The sequence below is a fragment of the Lycium ferocissimum genome, chromosome 2, assembly GCF_029784015.1.
Source record: "Lycium ferocissimum isolate CSIRO_LF1 chromosome 2, AGI_CSIRO_Lferr_CH_V1, whole genome shotgun sequence".
Lineage (NCBI taxonomy): Eukaryota > Viridiplantae > Streptophyta > Magnoliopsida > Solanales > Solanaceae > Lycium > Lycium ferocissimum.
The window spans coordinates 70,074,403-70,087,669 of record NC_081343.1 but is presented as its reverse complement, the minus strand read 5'-3'; the positions used below and the strand labels follow the sequence as shown (position 1 = coordinate 70,087,669).

Below are 13,267 nucleotides of genomic sequence, written 5' to 3'. Positions count from 1 at the left end.
TGTGTAATTTAAATTTTTTTTTTAAAAAAAATTAGTGTTTGTCCGTTAGTCAAAGGGAATGAATGAGCCAAAAAGTTGAATTGAGGGGTAGTTTTAGCAAAATAGATGAATAAAGGGTATTTTTATACCTTTTCTAAAAAGTTCAGGGGCATTTTTGTTCTTTTCCGTTAAATTTCTAAAAAAATATTTGGGGTTTGACTAAAAGTGCACGCAAGTACTATTAGTCTTTATGTGAAAGAATATGTGATTTTTTTAGGTCCAAATTAATGTCTTATTTTTGATTTTCTCGTGTTAGGTGGTAGGTTTCTTGTGAAATTAATTTGGCCCAAACACCATACTATAAAAAAATAAAAATAAACATCACAATCAGGACTAAGAAAAGAATTAGAAGAAAAAAATCTTATATGGGCAAAATGGTAAAAGAATCTTGAGAATTGCCAGAGCCCCACGTTAACTGAATGATCCATAATCAAATTTTAAAAGGCTAAGGTATTAAAATTGGGATTTTTGGGTGCCTTAGAATTGTTGTGTGGGGAAAATGGGAAGGGCGTTTGTGTATGTAATATTGGGAGGAGGAGTTGCTGCTGGTTATGCAGCTCATGAATTTGTTAAACGAGGTGTCTCTCATGGTGAACTTTGTATCATCTCTGAAGAACCTGTAATTACTATTACTTCTCTTACTTTTTAATGTTCTATTAGTTTCTTGTTGATTGTTTAAATTGGTTACTTTTCGTTCTTTGAGCTCAGTTTCAGCTTTTAATTTCTGGTTTGTTGATGTTCTTTTCACTGTTCTATTGCTGTAAGTGTTTTGTCCACGTTGTAAATGTTCAGTCTTTTAGCTGTCTAGATTTTCCGCCTGTAATCCAGTTTGAGTAGGTTTTCTTCTTATCTGAGCTGAATTTTGGGTTTTGTGATGATGACTTTTCAGGCGTAGTATAAATTTACTTAATTTGTTTGGAAGCAGGATGAGTATTTGAATCATTGAATTACATTGAAAGTTATGGAATTTTTGTAGCTTCACCCTGATGTTGATGGAAATTGTATGTTTACAGTAGCTAGTTCTTTGGTTTGGAACAACTGATTTCATTAGAATATACTAGTAATTGAGAATACTTTCAAAGTACTCATTCTATCCAATTTATGTGACACTTTTTCCTTTTTAGTCTGTCCTAAAAAGAATGACTTCTTTCTATATCTAGTAACAATTTGACTTTAAACTTCAAAGTTTACCCTTAATGAGATGATTTATAGCCACACAAATATCTTATATTTATTTTGGAACACAAGTTTCAAAAGTCTTCCTTTTATTGTTAAACTCCCTATCCAGTGAAACACCTTCACATATATTGGGACGAAGGGGTTAGTATTTTTGGTTAGAACTTCATTAATTCTAAGGCTGTTGGGCTATAAAGAGATGTGAATAACAACTATTTTGCTCCTTGCCTTTGATCATAACTTTTAGAAAATTTTAGGAGGAACATAGTGATACTCGATTTGCTAGGATGAATCCCAAAAAAGCTGTTCTGATTCCAATAACAATGTCACATGATAGAAATGGTAACAATCCGTAGATCTGCTCTTGGCTTTTTTAGTGCATATTGCATACTTGAAGCTCTGCTGGAATGGTTATTCTCTTTATACTGTTCCTCCCTCTCCTCGTTCCCTTTTTAGGATTCATTTTGTAGGACCAAAATTTGCATAGAACTTACCTATTTATTCTTCTAACTCCATATTCTGTTATCCCCATCCAATCCAATTTAATGTCATTAGTAACAATGAAGACCATTGCTTCGAGTGATCTGCCTCTTTCATCTATCATGAAATTTTACCTTCCCTGAGTTAAAAACTATCATTATTAAAAAAATAAGACCAATCAGATGGATGGTAGCACATGATGACTCTCTTGTTGGACCTTCCATATTTTTTGTTCCTCATCTTCTAAACTTCTGCTGCTCTTTTTCAGGTTGCTCCTTATGAACGACCTGCATTAAGCAAGGGTTATTTATTACCAGAAGGTATCGCCTAGTTACCTATCCCTGTTCAGGTTTTTGTCTTAAATTTCTTCCAAGTGAATGACTCATGCTTTCTTTAGATTCAAAGAAAAGTTATATTGTGCACTGTGTTTTTAATTTTGGACGACATCCTACAAGCATTAAAAGTGGAATTCTCCCTGGCTTTAGCTACTGTTGATTTGGAAATGCTAGCACAGGAAATTGGTATATTCAAGAGTTTGTGGTGGGGAGGATGGTAAGAGCTGGGAGGATTTCCTGAAGGAAACATGAAATGCACATTTACTACGGTTAATAGCATGGTTCACATTTGCCACAGTTATAGCACGGAACCATTTTTTCCAATATTCTGAAGCTCCTTGCGCGCAATTTGCGTTTAGCAGTTTTATGTTTCGTCGACTCTTATCTTCCTGGGTGTTATCGTGGACATTTATGTTTAAATGGAAGCATGTAAGATTAATTGTCTTGTCGTGACTACACCAGCTATGAAAGGAATAGTGCCATCTTTACAGTCACTTAACCGGTTATATGGATAAGTTGTTCTTCTGTTTCTTCTTTTCTCTTCTCTGTTCTTTTGTTTTAATTTGTTCAGATTTTATTCTATGCAGATCCTGCACGTCTGCCTGCCTTTCATTGTTGTGTTGGTACTAATGAGGAAAGGTTGACCCCAAAGTGGTACAAGGAACATGGTAATCTCTTATGATCTTTTGCTTCCTTAACTTTTTATATTTATTTTTAGCAGGCCAGGCATCATTATACATCATCAATTTGAATTTATGGTGTCATAGATATGTGTAAGGTTGTCCAAAGTGATGACATAGCATTGCAGCTACTGACTGCCTTGAACATATTAAAGGTTATTGCATTACTTGCATAGAGCTATAGAATCACCTTACATGTTATCTATTGTAGTTAATGTAGCAGCATAATTTATTTGTTGGTGTTTGGTTTAGGGATTGGAATCCCCAGAAGTGATCACATAACTTTGATGGCATTGCCATGCAACTCATCTAAAAAAATGTGATAAGGATCACGAACCAAGAGCTTTGGACTGTACGAACTAGTTTAATTCATCAGACGTGTATGTCTTCAGAGCTAAGTTATATTATTCCTTCCCTTTGTAGGATTCGTAAAGTTGATGATCGTAGTGAGTAGTCTTTGCATTCAGAAGCTCATCTTTGCAGGGCGTAGTGGAAACCTTGTTTATATAGGAAGAGCATGAAGAATAAATGGTGGAGCCAATAAAGTCAAAATATCTGCATATGTTTCGTCTTTAGCACCCACTTTGAAATATTAGAATCAGGACAGAAGATTTTGAGAGTGAAATTCTGCTTTTCTAGGGCTGAAAGTAGTCTGTTTTTCCAGCAGCAATACTTTTTTTTATTCACTAAAAAAGAAGCTTTAATTACTGTAATCGTCACAGAGGTTGTAAATCTGTTTTCATGAAAGCACTAGCTTCGGATGGCAATGAGGAAAAAATTATGGCGGTGTCAGTGATTAGAATATGTAATTACGTTAGGCTATCACTTTTAATTCTAATGATATATTTTCAGTGCGAACGAATGAGGATATCTTCATTAGGAAATTGTTACCTCATTCATTGTGCTATTCCCTTCAGGCATTGAATTGGTCCTTGGAACTCGCGTAAAATCGGCTGATGTGAGACGCAAGACACTGTTGACTGCAACTGGTGAAACCATAACCTACAAGATTCTCATAGTGGCAACTGGTGCTCGGGTATCTAATTTATCCTCAGTCTTTTCTATTGCAGCACCATATTTTGTTGTATTTTATCATGCTTTAAGATGTTAAAGCAATGTCCTCGTCTGATGGAGTGAATAAGGACTAGTAGCTATGCTCTAAGTGGCTTTAAGAGACGTCATTGGATTTTGGCCAAACCTGAAATGCAATTCTGCCGCACTTATCAAAAGAATAATGAAAATTCTGCTGTATCACAATACCTTGCTTCTGCATAATCTTGTGCATGTGATTTTTGAATTAAACATATACAACTAATGAATTATTTGGTATAAATGTATCTGAAAATACATTATTTTTCTCCAAATCTTGAGAAGAATGTCAAGAATCAGTAGCATGAAAATGGCAAACAAGCATTTTGATTTATGTCCTGTGCCTCCATTCTGTTGCAGAAACTAGGTGTCAATATTGTTAGCATAGATGTTAAGGCTTCATGGGCATTCAGATGGGTGGAGTTCATTTAGTTCAGCATTGTAAATTCGCAACAGAATTGGATTAATGAGTGAGCTCTGAAGGTTCATGTCAAAGGCTTTCTTTGGTATGGACAGAGTTCAACCTCGAAGACTAAGTCCCTAGTAAACAATGACAGAATAAATTTATAAAGGGTCTGATTTTTCATTGGCATGTGTTGTTAGGCTTTGAAGCTTGAAGAGTTTGGAGTGAAAGGATCAGATGCTGACAGTGTATGTTATTTACGAGATTTGGCTGATGCCAACAGGCTGGTTAATGTGATGCAATCCAGCAGTGGTGGAAATGCTGTTGTGATTGGTGGTGGCTACATAGGAATGGAATGTGCTGCTTCTTTGGTGATCAACAAAATAAATGTCACCATGGTCTTTCCAGAAGCACACTGTAGTAAGTATTCTTTTGTGAAGATGGAATTTTTTTTTATCTGTTTCTTACTCGAGTTTCTTTAGGTTGCTTGTTAATTATATCAGAAGTCAAAACTGCTTTTTCCCTCTCCCAAGCATAATGCATTAGTATAACTTTATTAGTTGCATTTCATCCAGAAAGTACAAACAACTATTTGAAATCTGGCACATGTCTTTACTCTCCAAACCTTGCTATTAGAGTATTAGTAGAGAAAAAAAAAAAAAAAAAAAGAAGAAGAGGTGATCTCAGTAATCAACAAATGCTTTAAAGATGTGAAAATTGTACAGAATGAGGTACTTCCACCCACTTATTTCCTCAAAACATGAAATCAGAGATTGAGAGCTTGTGTATGAGAAAATTAATTTGTTTATCGTAATTCTTAAAGCCCAAAGTCCAACAGTTAGTTATAGTTACAAACCATAAATGTGCAACCATTGCTATTCTATCTTAAGTTCATCAGAAGACAAGCTGGTGTTTCTTCTATTGTTTACATAAAGCATTTGATATTCTTTCCTTTTCTTTTGTTGCTAGTGGCCCGCCTATTTACTCCTAAAATTGCAAGTTTCTATGAAGAATTTTACCAGTCAAAAGGAGTTAAGTTTGTCAAAGGAACGGTCTTGACATCATTTGATTTTGACTCCAATCAGAAGGTAAAGCTTATTGCTTGCTTCACTTAGGTGGTGTTTGCTTAAAAGCTTTCGCTAAAGTGTTTGTTTAAACTGCTTTTTTATCTACCTCTCTTTGAAGATTTCCAACCTCAATTAGACTAGTTTCTTTGTTACTGCAACTCAATTTATGAGCTTCTGAAAACGCTTTTTTTTTTTTTTTTTTGAGAAGGTAACATGTGATTTTCTTTTATCCTTTTTTTGTTTGAAAAAGAAATGTTGAACTTTTACTGAGATTTCCAAAGTCAGTTTGACAAGTCACTTTGTTAAGCTTGGAACAAACATTAATCAAATGTTGTGTTTCCCAGTTTTATATATCATTGAAGTTATACTGAACATGATGCTTGAATGTGGGGACTTGTTATGCAGGTCACTGCAGTGAATCTGAGAAATGGAACCAAGCTACCTGCTGACATGGTCATAGTAGGGATTGGAATTCGACCAAATACCAGCCTCTTTGAAGGGCAACTTACTCTTGAGAAAGGAGGAATTAAAGTCAACGGCCAAATGCAATCAAGCAATAGCTCAGTCTATGCTGTTGGTGATGTTGCAACTTTTCCTGTCAAAATTTTCGGTGAAACACGGAGACTTGAGCATGTTGATTCTGCAAGGAAATCAGCAAGGCACGCAGTAGCATCGATCATGGAACCAGAAAAAACAACTGAGTTTGACTATGTGCCATTCTTCTACTCCAGAGTCTTCACACTCTCCTGGCAGTTCTATGGTGACAGTACTGGTGATGTAGTTCATTTCGGGGATTTCTTAGGAAACAGGTTCGGTGCGTACTGGGTGAACAAAGGCCACTTGGTTGGGTCTTTTCTAGAAGGTGGAACCAAAGAGGAGTACGGGGCTATTGCAAAGATCACAAGGCTCAAGCCAGCAATTGAAGACTTGACCGATCTTGAAACACAGGGTTTAGAGTTTGCATTGACATTGAGTCGTAAACCAGAGCCAACGGAAGAGGCTGTTGTTGTGAGCAGTGGTTTGGGTCCCACTCTTGTAACAGAGAAACCTTTATATGCTTGGCATGCAACAGCTGGCGTCATATTGGCTGCATCAATTGCTGCATTTGCATACTGGTATGGTCGGAGGCGTAGAAGGTGGTAAATGTCTTGTTCATCAAGCATTTACGCATGGATGATTCTTACACGATAATTCCAGCTGTGTTGTATGATTTTAGCTCTAGAGAATTCAAAATACTTAAGCCTGAAAATGGCTTCAATACCAATCTTACAAACATGTATTCTGTCTTTACAGTATATATTAATATATACACATTGTCGTTATATTGTACCACTAGCACATGTAATAGGAGGAAAAGACAGTTTTAAAACGACTGGGAAGAAAAAAACAAAATAGATCAATGTCAGTGGTAGATTCTCTTGGAGAATCGGAACTTCCATTAGATTGCTAACTTGAAATGTTTGTGAACAAATTCATCATTTTAGGGCTGCATTTAGTCTTTCCCGAATGTAGAGAGACCAAATCAAATGAGAATTAAAAATGGGGGCATTCGGAGAATCGAACTCCGGACCTCTCCAAGATTACTAACTTGAAATGTTTGTGAACAAATTCATCATTTTGGGGCTGCAGTTAACCTTTCCCGAATGTAGAGAGACCAAATCAAATGAGAATTAAAAAAGGGGGCATTCGGAGAATCGAACTCCGGACCTCTCGCACCCAAAGCGAGAATCATACCACTAGACCAAATGCCCTGCTGATGTGACTCGGCTACCTATGTTATTATTGGACAAATCGTCCATTCTGCAGATACCATTGTCCTAACAACTAAGTTCCAACGTGATGATGATTGAAATTGTCACACATTAAGTGTTTTTTCTTCAAAACTTGAATTTACCTTTTAAATATGAGATTTAGCATTCAAAATGCCTGACATGTAGACTTCAAAAGGATGTGTGAATTCATGGAGTAAGGCCTCATTTGTTTGCACTAAGGTTAAATCTTAATGGTTCAGACATTAGACCATTAAGTACATACATTTACGTTAAGATCTAAGAATTTATTGGGTCTGAATTGGTCTAAATTATTAAGTTCCTGAACAAAGTCTTAATATCATTAAGAGATATTTTTGTATAGATAATTTTTACTACCACTCAGTTCATAACCACCAGCTCTACCCCACCCTTCCGACCCCACCACCCATCCACCCCCCACTCCATCCCTCATCCCACCACCACTAACTACACCTGCCATCACAATCACCACCACTCCACCCTCCCAACCCTTTCCCCTCCACCCCACCCCTATCACCCACCCGGCCACTGCTAATCACCTCTGCCATCACAACCGCTATCACTGTCACCCACCTATCCCTACCACCCACCCATCCCTACCACCTACCCACACTCTCCACCTACCACCCAATTAACCTACTAGGCCCACCTCACTCCACCAACACTAACCACCTCTACCATCACAACTACCACCACCACTAACTACCTCTGCCATCACAATCATTGGCATCACAACCACCACCGCTGACAACCACTACTATCAGTCGCTACAACACCTACCACCTCTCTCGTTATAATTATATCAATACCACCGCCAACCGCCGCCACCATCGCGAGCTGCCGCTTTTGTCAATCCTTACTACCAACCAACTCTACCATCATAACTTGCGCTGCCGCCAACCACAACCTACACCATCCTCAAACATCACACATTCTTTAGCCACCACCATCAACACCGTCAATTACTAGCATCAACCAACTCACAATCATAACCACCACCACCACTACCAACCGCCACCATTGTGTCAGTCACTACAACACCAACCACCTCCACCATCACAACTATCACCACCACCACCACCATAAAGCATCTCTATCATCACTAGCTAACATAAATATTTTTTGTTTTATCAAATAATAATTTAATTTTATTAGATTTATATTTTTTGTAATATTTGGTTACTTTTTATTTGAATTGTATGCTTATTATGTTTCAATAATTACATTATGCACATTCAGATGTTGAAAAACAAATAGTCTTAACATTCAGTGTTCAGATCTAAAGACAACATATTAATTATTCAGATTCAGACGTCTTAAAAACAAATAAGGCTAACTCTCTTTAAAATTTTCTCTATAAATCTTTCATGTGTTCAAATCATGTAGTATTAGTTTTCAAGAATCAATAAAACTCAGAGATGTACTTTGAATATAGAGAATTTTGTTTTGTTTTCAGTGATTAGTATTACAGTGCATTTTATTTTATCAAGATTTTAAAGTAAGTTTTATATGATCTAAAACAAAATCCTATTCCAAAAATATAAGAGCCCAAAATATAGATTTAATTTCTTTTTTGAAAAAATTCGTTTTCTTATAATTTTATACAATAATAAATAAACCAAAAGGAAAAAATGAGAGGAGCCACATAGGACCTTATCAACACAAATTTCAATCCCCTTATCCTACTCTCTCTCGTTTCCTCTTTCACTCATCTCTCAAATTCTCTTTAGCTCTTCCACTACAATGGCTTCCACATTATCCACAATTACCCTTCGTTCTCCCTCTCACATTGCCCCCCAATCCGCACACCCTTCTGTTTCTTTCCCCACCAAAAACCTACAACTCCCTCTCCTCACTCCCAAACTCCACCACCGCCGCGCCATCTTCGTCCGCCCTATCGCCGCCGTAGAGGCACCGGAAAAAGTCGTTACCCTCGGTGATGAAATCTCCAATTTAACCCTAGCTGACGCCCAAAAACTCGTCGAATACCTTCAAGACAAACTCGGTGTCTCCGCCGCATCCTTTGCTCCGGCAGCCGTAGTCGCCGCCCCTGGGGCCGGCGCAGCCGATGCACCGGCTGTAGTGGAGGAGAAGACGGAATTTGATGTTGTTATTGATGAAGTGCCGAGTAATGCTAGAATTGCGACAATTAAGGCTGTTAGGGCTTTAACTAGCTTGGCTTTGAAAGAAGCTAAGGAATTGATTGAAGGATTGCCTAAGAAATTTAAGGAAGGCGTTTCCAAGGATGAGGCTGAAGAAGCTAAGAAACAGCTCGAAGAAGCTGGTGCTAAAGTTTCTATTGCTTAATTAAATTTGTAGTAAATGTTTATTCTTGTTTGTGTTTTCGCAAGAGAACTCAGTTGTTAGATATACCCAATTTTCTAAAGTTAAGATTTTTTACCCGTCTTTGCTTATGGTTCTGCATCATTTGTGATTGTTCCAGTTAGATTGTTATTGTGTGTTTATATTTGTTTTCATACAGATCTAGTATCTAACACAATTGCTCCACACAAATCCATGTATGTAAGATCAATCAACAGTAATTAGGTATTCCCTATTTGGGTGGTCAGTTAATTAGTATTTCTTATCCAATTTAGAAGGGGGAGAAAATACTTGGAAGGGTAATGTTAATGAGTAATATAACCAATTGGACTCATTCTTGTTCCAAGACGTATTGGTTCTCATTTCCTAAGTTGTAAAAGATATATTTTTATAAGGTAAAAAATGTATTTTTAGATTTTTATTTGATTTATTTTATTATTTCTTACTTTGGATCAAAAGTTTTCAGAATTGTGAAAAAAACTGGGAAGGGCCCTGTCAAGGAAGTATCGTATGCTTAAGCCCAATAATACCCTATTAAATATATCTTTTTTGGAAAAGATTTGGTGCCGAGTTCCCCAAACAGAAAACTGGCAATGGGCCCTGTCAAGAAAGTATCGTATGCTTAAGCCCAATACCCTATTGGAGTATATCTTTTTGTAAAATTTTCACAAGTAGCTACCTTTTAACTGCTTCTAACAAACTATAACTACAAGTTTATTATTTACATTTCGTAGCTGGTTTTTCCTATATTTAGGTCCTGGACGCGTCGCATAAATATAGCCAAAATACAGACTAAATACACGGAACTATTGAGCAAATAATGCCTCTATTAAGGAAAAAAAATCTTTTTCAAACTAAACAGAAATCTGTTTTTAATGTTCCATAAATCACGCAAATCTCATTCTCTTCCATATCTAATCACATATCTCATTCAACATCTAATCATTCACATAAAATTTGAATTCAAAAACTCTCTTACATATTTTTTCCCAAAATATAACTGAAAAAAAATCTCTTTTTAATGTTCCATAAATCACGCAAAACTTGATTTGTTCATCAACTAAATTGCATAGTGACAAGTTGAGATTGTCTCCTGATGCTATGACCATCGATTTTTGTGTTCGTTATTAAAAATATTCAATGAAATTACATTATTAAAAAATCAAAATGTTAGATTTACAAAAAATATTAGTTATTGGTCAATAAGTTGATATTGAATATTATTTAGTAACTTTAATAAGATGGAAAACTTGACTCCATAAAAAAACTTTAATCCCTAAGGGTGGCTTTTGATTCACTGTATTTTATCTGTATTATGATTGTATTTTTGAGTGTATTCTAATTGATCCGTAAGATTTGAATCGTAATGAATATATTTACAATATATTTCACTTGTATTTTGTATGTATTTTAGAAGTATTAAAATTGTTTTTTAATTTTTGAAGTATATTGTACAGAAAGATGGATTTTATGGTTCAATAATGAATTCAAGTGTACCATGAATATATATAGAGAAAATGCATAGAACTCTTCCCCGGTTCATCAATAAAATATAGTGAAAACATGTAGGAAATACAAACTTGATATTGAAATGCACTTTGTAATTTTTTCGCAAGAATTATACAAGAAAAATAAAAATGTAATAAAAACAGAATTCAAATATATGATTAGACTATACAACAAGCGGGATCATTACCAAACTACATAAAACTTCTTCTAAAATCTCCATAAAAATAATGTCGCAAAATATACAAGAAAAAATAATACTTGATTTTGTGATAAATTCATAAATGGATTATTCTACTTATAAATGAATTTAAATAAAAATGTATAAATACCGAGGTTAAAAAATTAGATTTTTTATAATATAAAAAGTACATGGATGGAGGATTGAAAATGCCAAGGGTAAAATAGACATTGTCTATGATAAAGAGAGGGGGGGGGGGGGGAGTGTCTATTGTTCTTAATTGAGGGGGATTTTAATTTTTAAAGCAAAGTTGGGAGGCGAAAAAAATAATAGGTTTTGGATATTTCTAGACCAATAGATGGATGGAAGGTATTTTTGAGTCATTTTCCATATGTTAGGGATATTTTTGACCCTTTTCCGAATACTTGATGGAGATAAAAAATGCTCATTTTTTACAAATCTTAAGAGGTTATTTTAATCATGTAAACATCTATCTATATAGAATCTATCTTCTATCTATATAGAATAGGAGAGACAAAATGTTTTTAGGATGTTCTTTACCAAAAAAAAAAAAATGTTATTAGGATGCCAAGTGTAATCATTGCAAAATTCCAAATTTAAAATTATATATATAAAAAAAAGTGCAAACTCACTAAAAGACGGAAGAAAAATAACTGGAAAAAAAAAACTACTAATTGAAATTAAGGTGTCCTATTATAGTGGAACCATAATTAGATAAACCACCAACTATTCTCACATTTTTGGGACCATTATTGCATACTTTCTCTCCAAACTAACTTCTTTCTCTTTGTTCTCATCTCTTAGTATTTTTCAATTTTCATGTACGCTCCATTGCAGAACAAAAGGAAGAATCAAACAAATAGACTAAGAATCCAAGTGTGGAGATATCTTATCATCAAGTCGATTTACGTATCCTGAAAAAAATTATTGTTTTTTTTTTTTTTTGGTTGTTTCAATGAATTTAGGTTAAATTTTTTATTATAAAATCTAAGGGGAAATTTTTTTGTTAGATTTGTTTGCAGGGAAAAGTGGCATTTGTGTTTGTCTAAACTCTTTCATCATACATATTTTCAGTTTTGTGCAAGCTATTTTTCACGTATTCTGTTGTGTTACCACATTGGCTTTGGGAAAAGCTAAGGTACTTCTATCAAAAAAATATTTATTTACTGTATTATTTTTTCCTTAATAAAATACATAAAAAAATCTCTCAATTATCTTCATCTTTATTTACTTCTTGCACTTTGGCCCCTTTTTTGTTTGAGTTTATCAATTTTAGATGAGTCGTTGGAAGACGCGAAAAAGGAAACATTCTCTTTTTATCCCTAATTGAAGTCTTTTATGACTTTGTAAATATTCACACATTTTTGTAAATTTTGAGAACTTTAAGAGCTTTTTTCATGCCACTAAAATGATGGTGTCATGGATAATGTTATAGTGGCCCCCACAAAGCTTACCCATACATATTTGAGTCTTTTATGTGGAAATATTATTATTGTCTTAAACATTATTTTTCCTTAAAAATTCATTATAGACATGTAAAGAGCTATCTTGTCATTCAAATTATATCTTAATATAAGCTTAATTACTGAATTAAAATATTTTTATAATATTATTTATTATCACTGATGCTATTTACCATTTATCATTTGCTATTTTAAATTTTTATTCGTCCGATTAAATGTACTTTTTTTTTTTCATTTTCTCCTATAATTTTGTGTCGTACATGTTGACAAGCATAAATAATTAACAAATATTTCACTTAAAGTAGGATTAAGTTTTAAATTAAAAGAATAAATACAAATAACTTATATCGTAGTTAAATACTTTAAAAATGTATAAAACAAAATGCAAATTATAACCCTTCCGCCTCAATCAAAAAAAGAATTCCGAAGTACGGTAGTTAATTAATCAAATTTTATATGCGCACAATTTTGACATAAAATTTATCTAATAAATACTAAATTAAAAGAGAATTTATAAAAATTATTTTTATATATTTTATGAAAATGTTTGAAAAAAATATTGTAGTTAAAGAAAATACAATTTGACCTTTAAAGAAAATACAATTTGATCTTCAAACAGTAATAATACTAAAAAATTGCAAATAGTATATATTTTTTTTTTTACTTTTTTTTAATATAAAGTATTTTGCAAAATATCGGATAATCAATATTTGAT

At 34.2% G+C, this 13,267-nt stretch overlaps 2 protein-coding genes and 1 non-coding gene across 3 annotated transcripts; 2 read left to right on the top strand and 1 right to left on the bottom strand.

Moving 5' to 3' along the window:
- Positions 1 to 419: 419 nt before the first annotated feature.
- On the top strand, positions 420 to 6,598 carry LOC132047211 (monodehydroascorbate reductase 4, peroxisomal). Its single transcript, XM_059438171.1, has 7 exons — positions 420 to 658; positions 1,964 to 2,015; positions 2,618 to 2,698; positions 3,628 to 3,746; positions 4,403 to 4,622; positions 5,172 to 5,290; positions 5,675 to 6,598. Exons 1-7 carry the CDS (start codon positions 539 to 541, stop codon positions 6,410 to 6,412), a joined length of 1,449 nt encoding a protein of 482 aa, XP_059294154.1. The 5' UTR covers positions 420 to 538; the 3' UTR covers positions 6,413 to 6,598.
- Positions 6,599 to 6,948: 350 nt separating this feature from the next.
- TRNAP-UGG (transfer RNA proline (anticodon UGG)) lies at positions 6,949 to 7,020 on the bottom strand. The gene has a single exon. It is a non-coding gene; the product is annotated as a tRNA-Pro (tRNA).
- A 1,693-nt stretch (positions 7,021 to 8,713) lies between these two features.
- LOC132047210 (large ribosomal subunit protein bL12c-like) lies at positions 8,714 to 9,473 on the top strand. The gene has a single exon (XM_059438170.1). It carries the CDS (start codon positions 8,803 to 8,805, stop codon positions 9,364 to 9,366), a length of 564 nt encoding a protein of 187 aa, XP_059294153.1. The 5' UTR covers positions 8,714 to 8,802; the 3' UTR covers positions 9,367 to 9,473.
- Positions 9,474 to 13,267: the final 3,794 nt, after the last annotated feature.

What these genes read in the sequence shown, in the direction of transcription:
- LOC132047210 (XM_059438170.1), top strand. Translation starts at nt 8,803, where the DNA reads ATGGCTTCCACATTATCCACAATTACCCTTCGTTCTCCCTCTCACATT.
- LOC132047211 (XM_059438171.1), top strand. Translation starts at nt 539, where the DNA reads ATGGGAAGGGCGTTTGTGTATGTAATATTGGGAGGAGGAGTTGCTGCT. An exon ending in AAAGTGGTACAAGGAACATG is followed by an intron (nt 2,699 to 3,627) that starts GTAATCTCTTAT and finishes TATTCCCTTCAG; the next exon opens with GCATTGAATTGGTCCTTGGA. An exon ending in ATTTTGACTCCAATCAGAAG is followed by an intron (nt 5,291 to 5,674) that starts GTAAAGCTTATT and finishes CTTGTTATGCAG; the next exon opens with GTCACTGCAGTGAATCTGAG.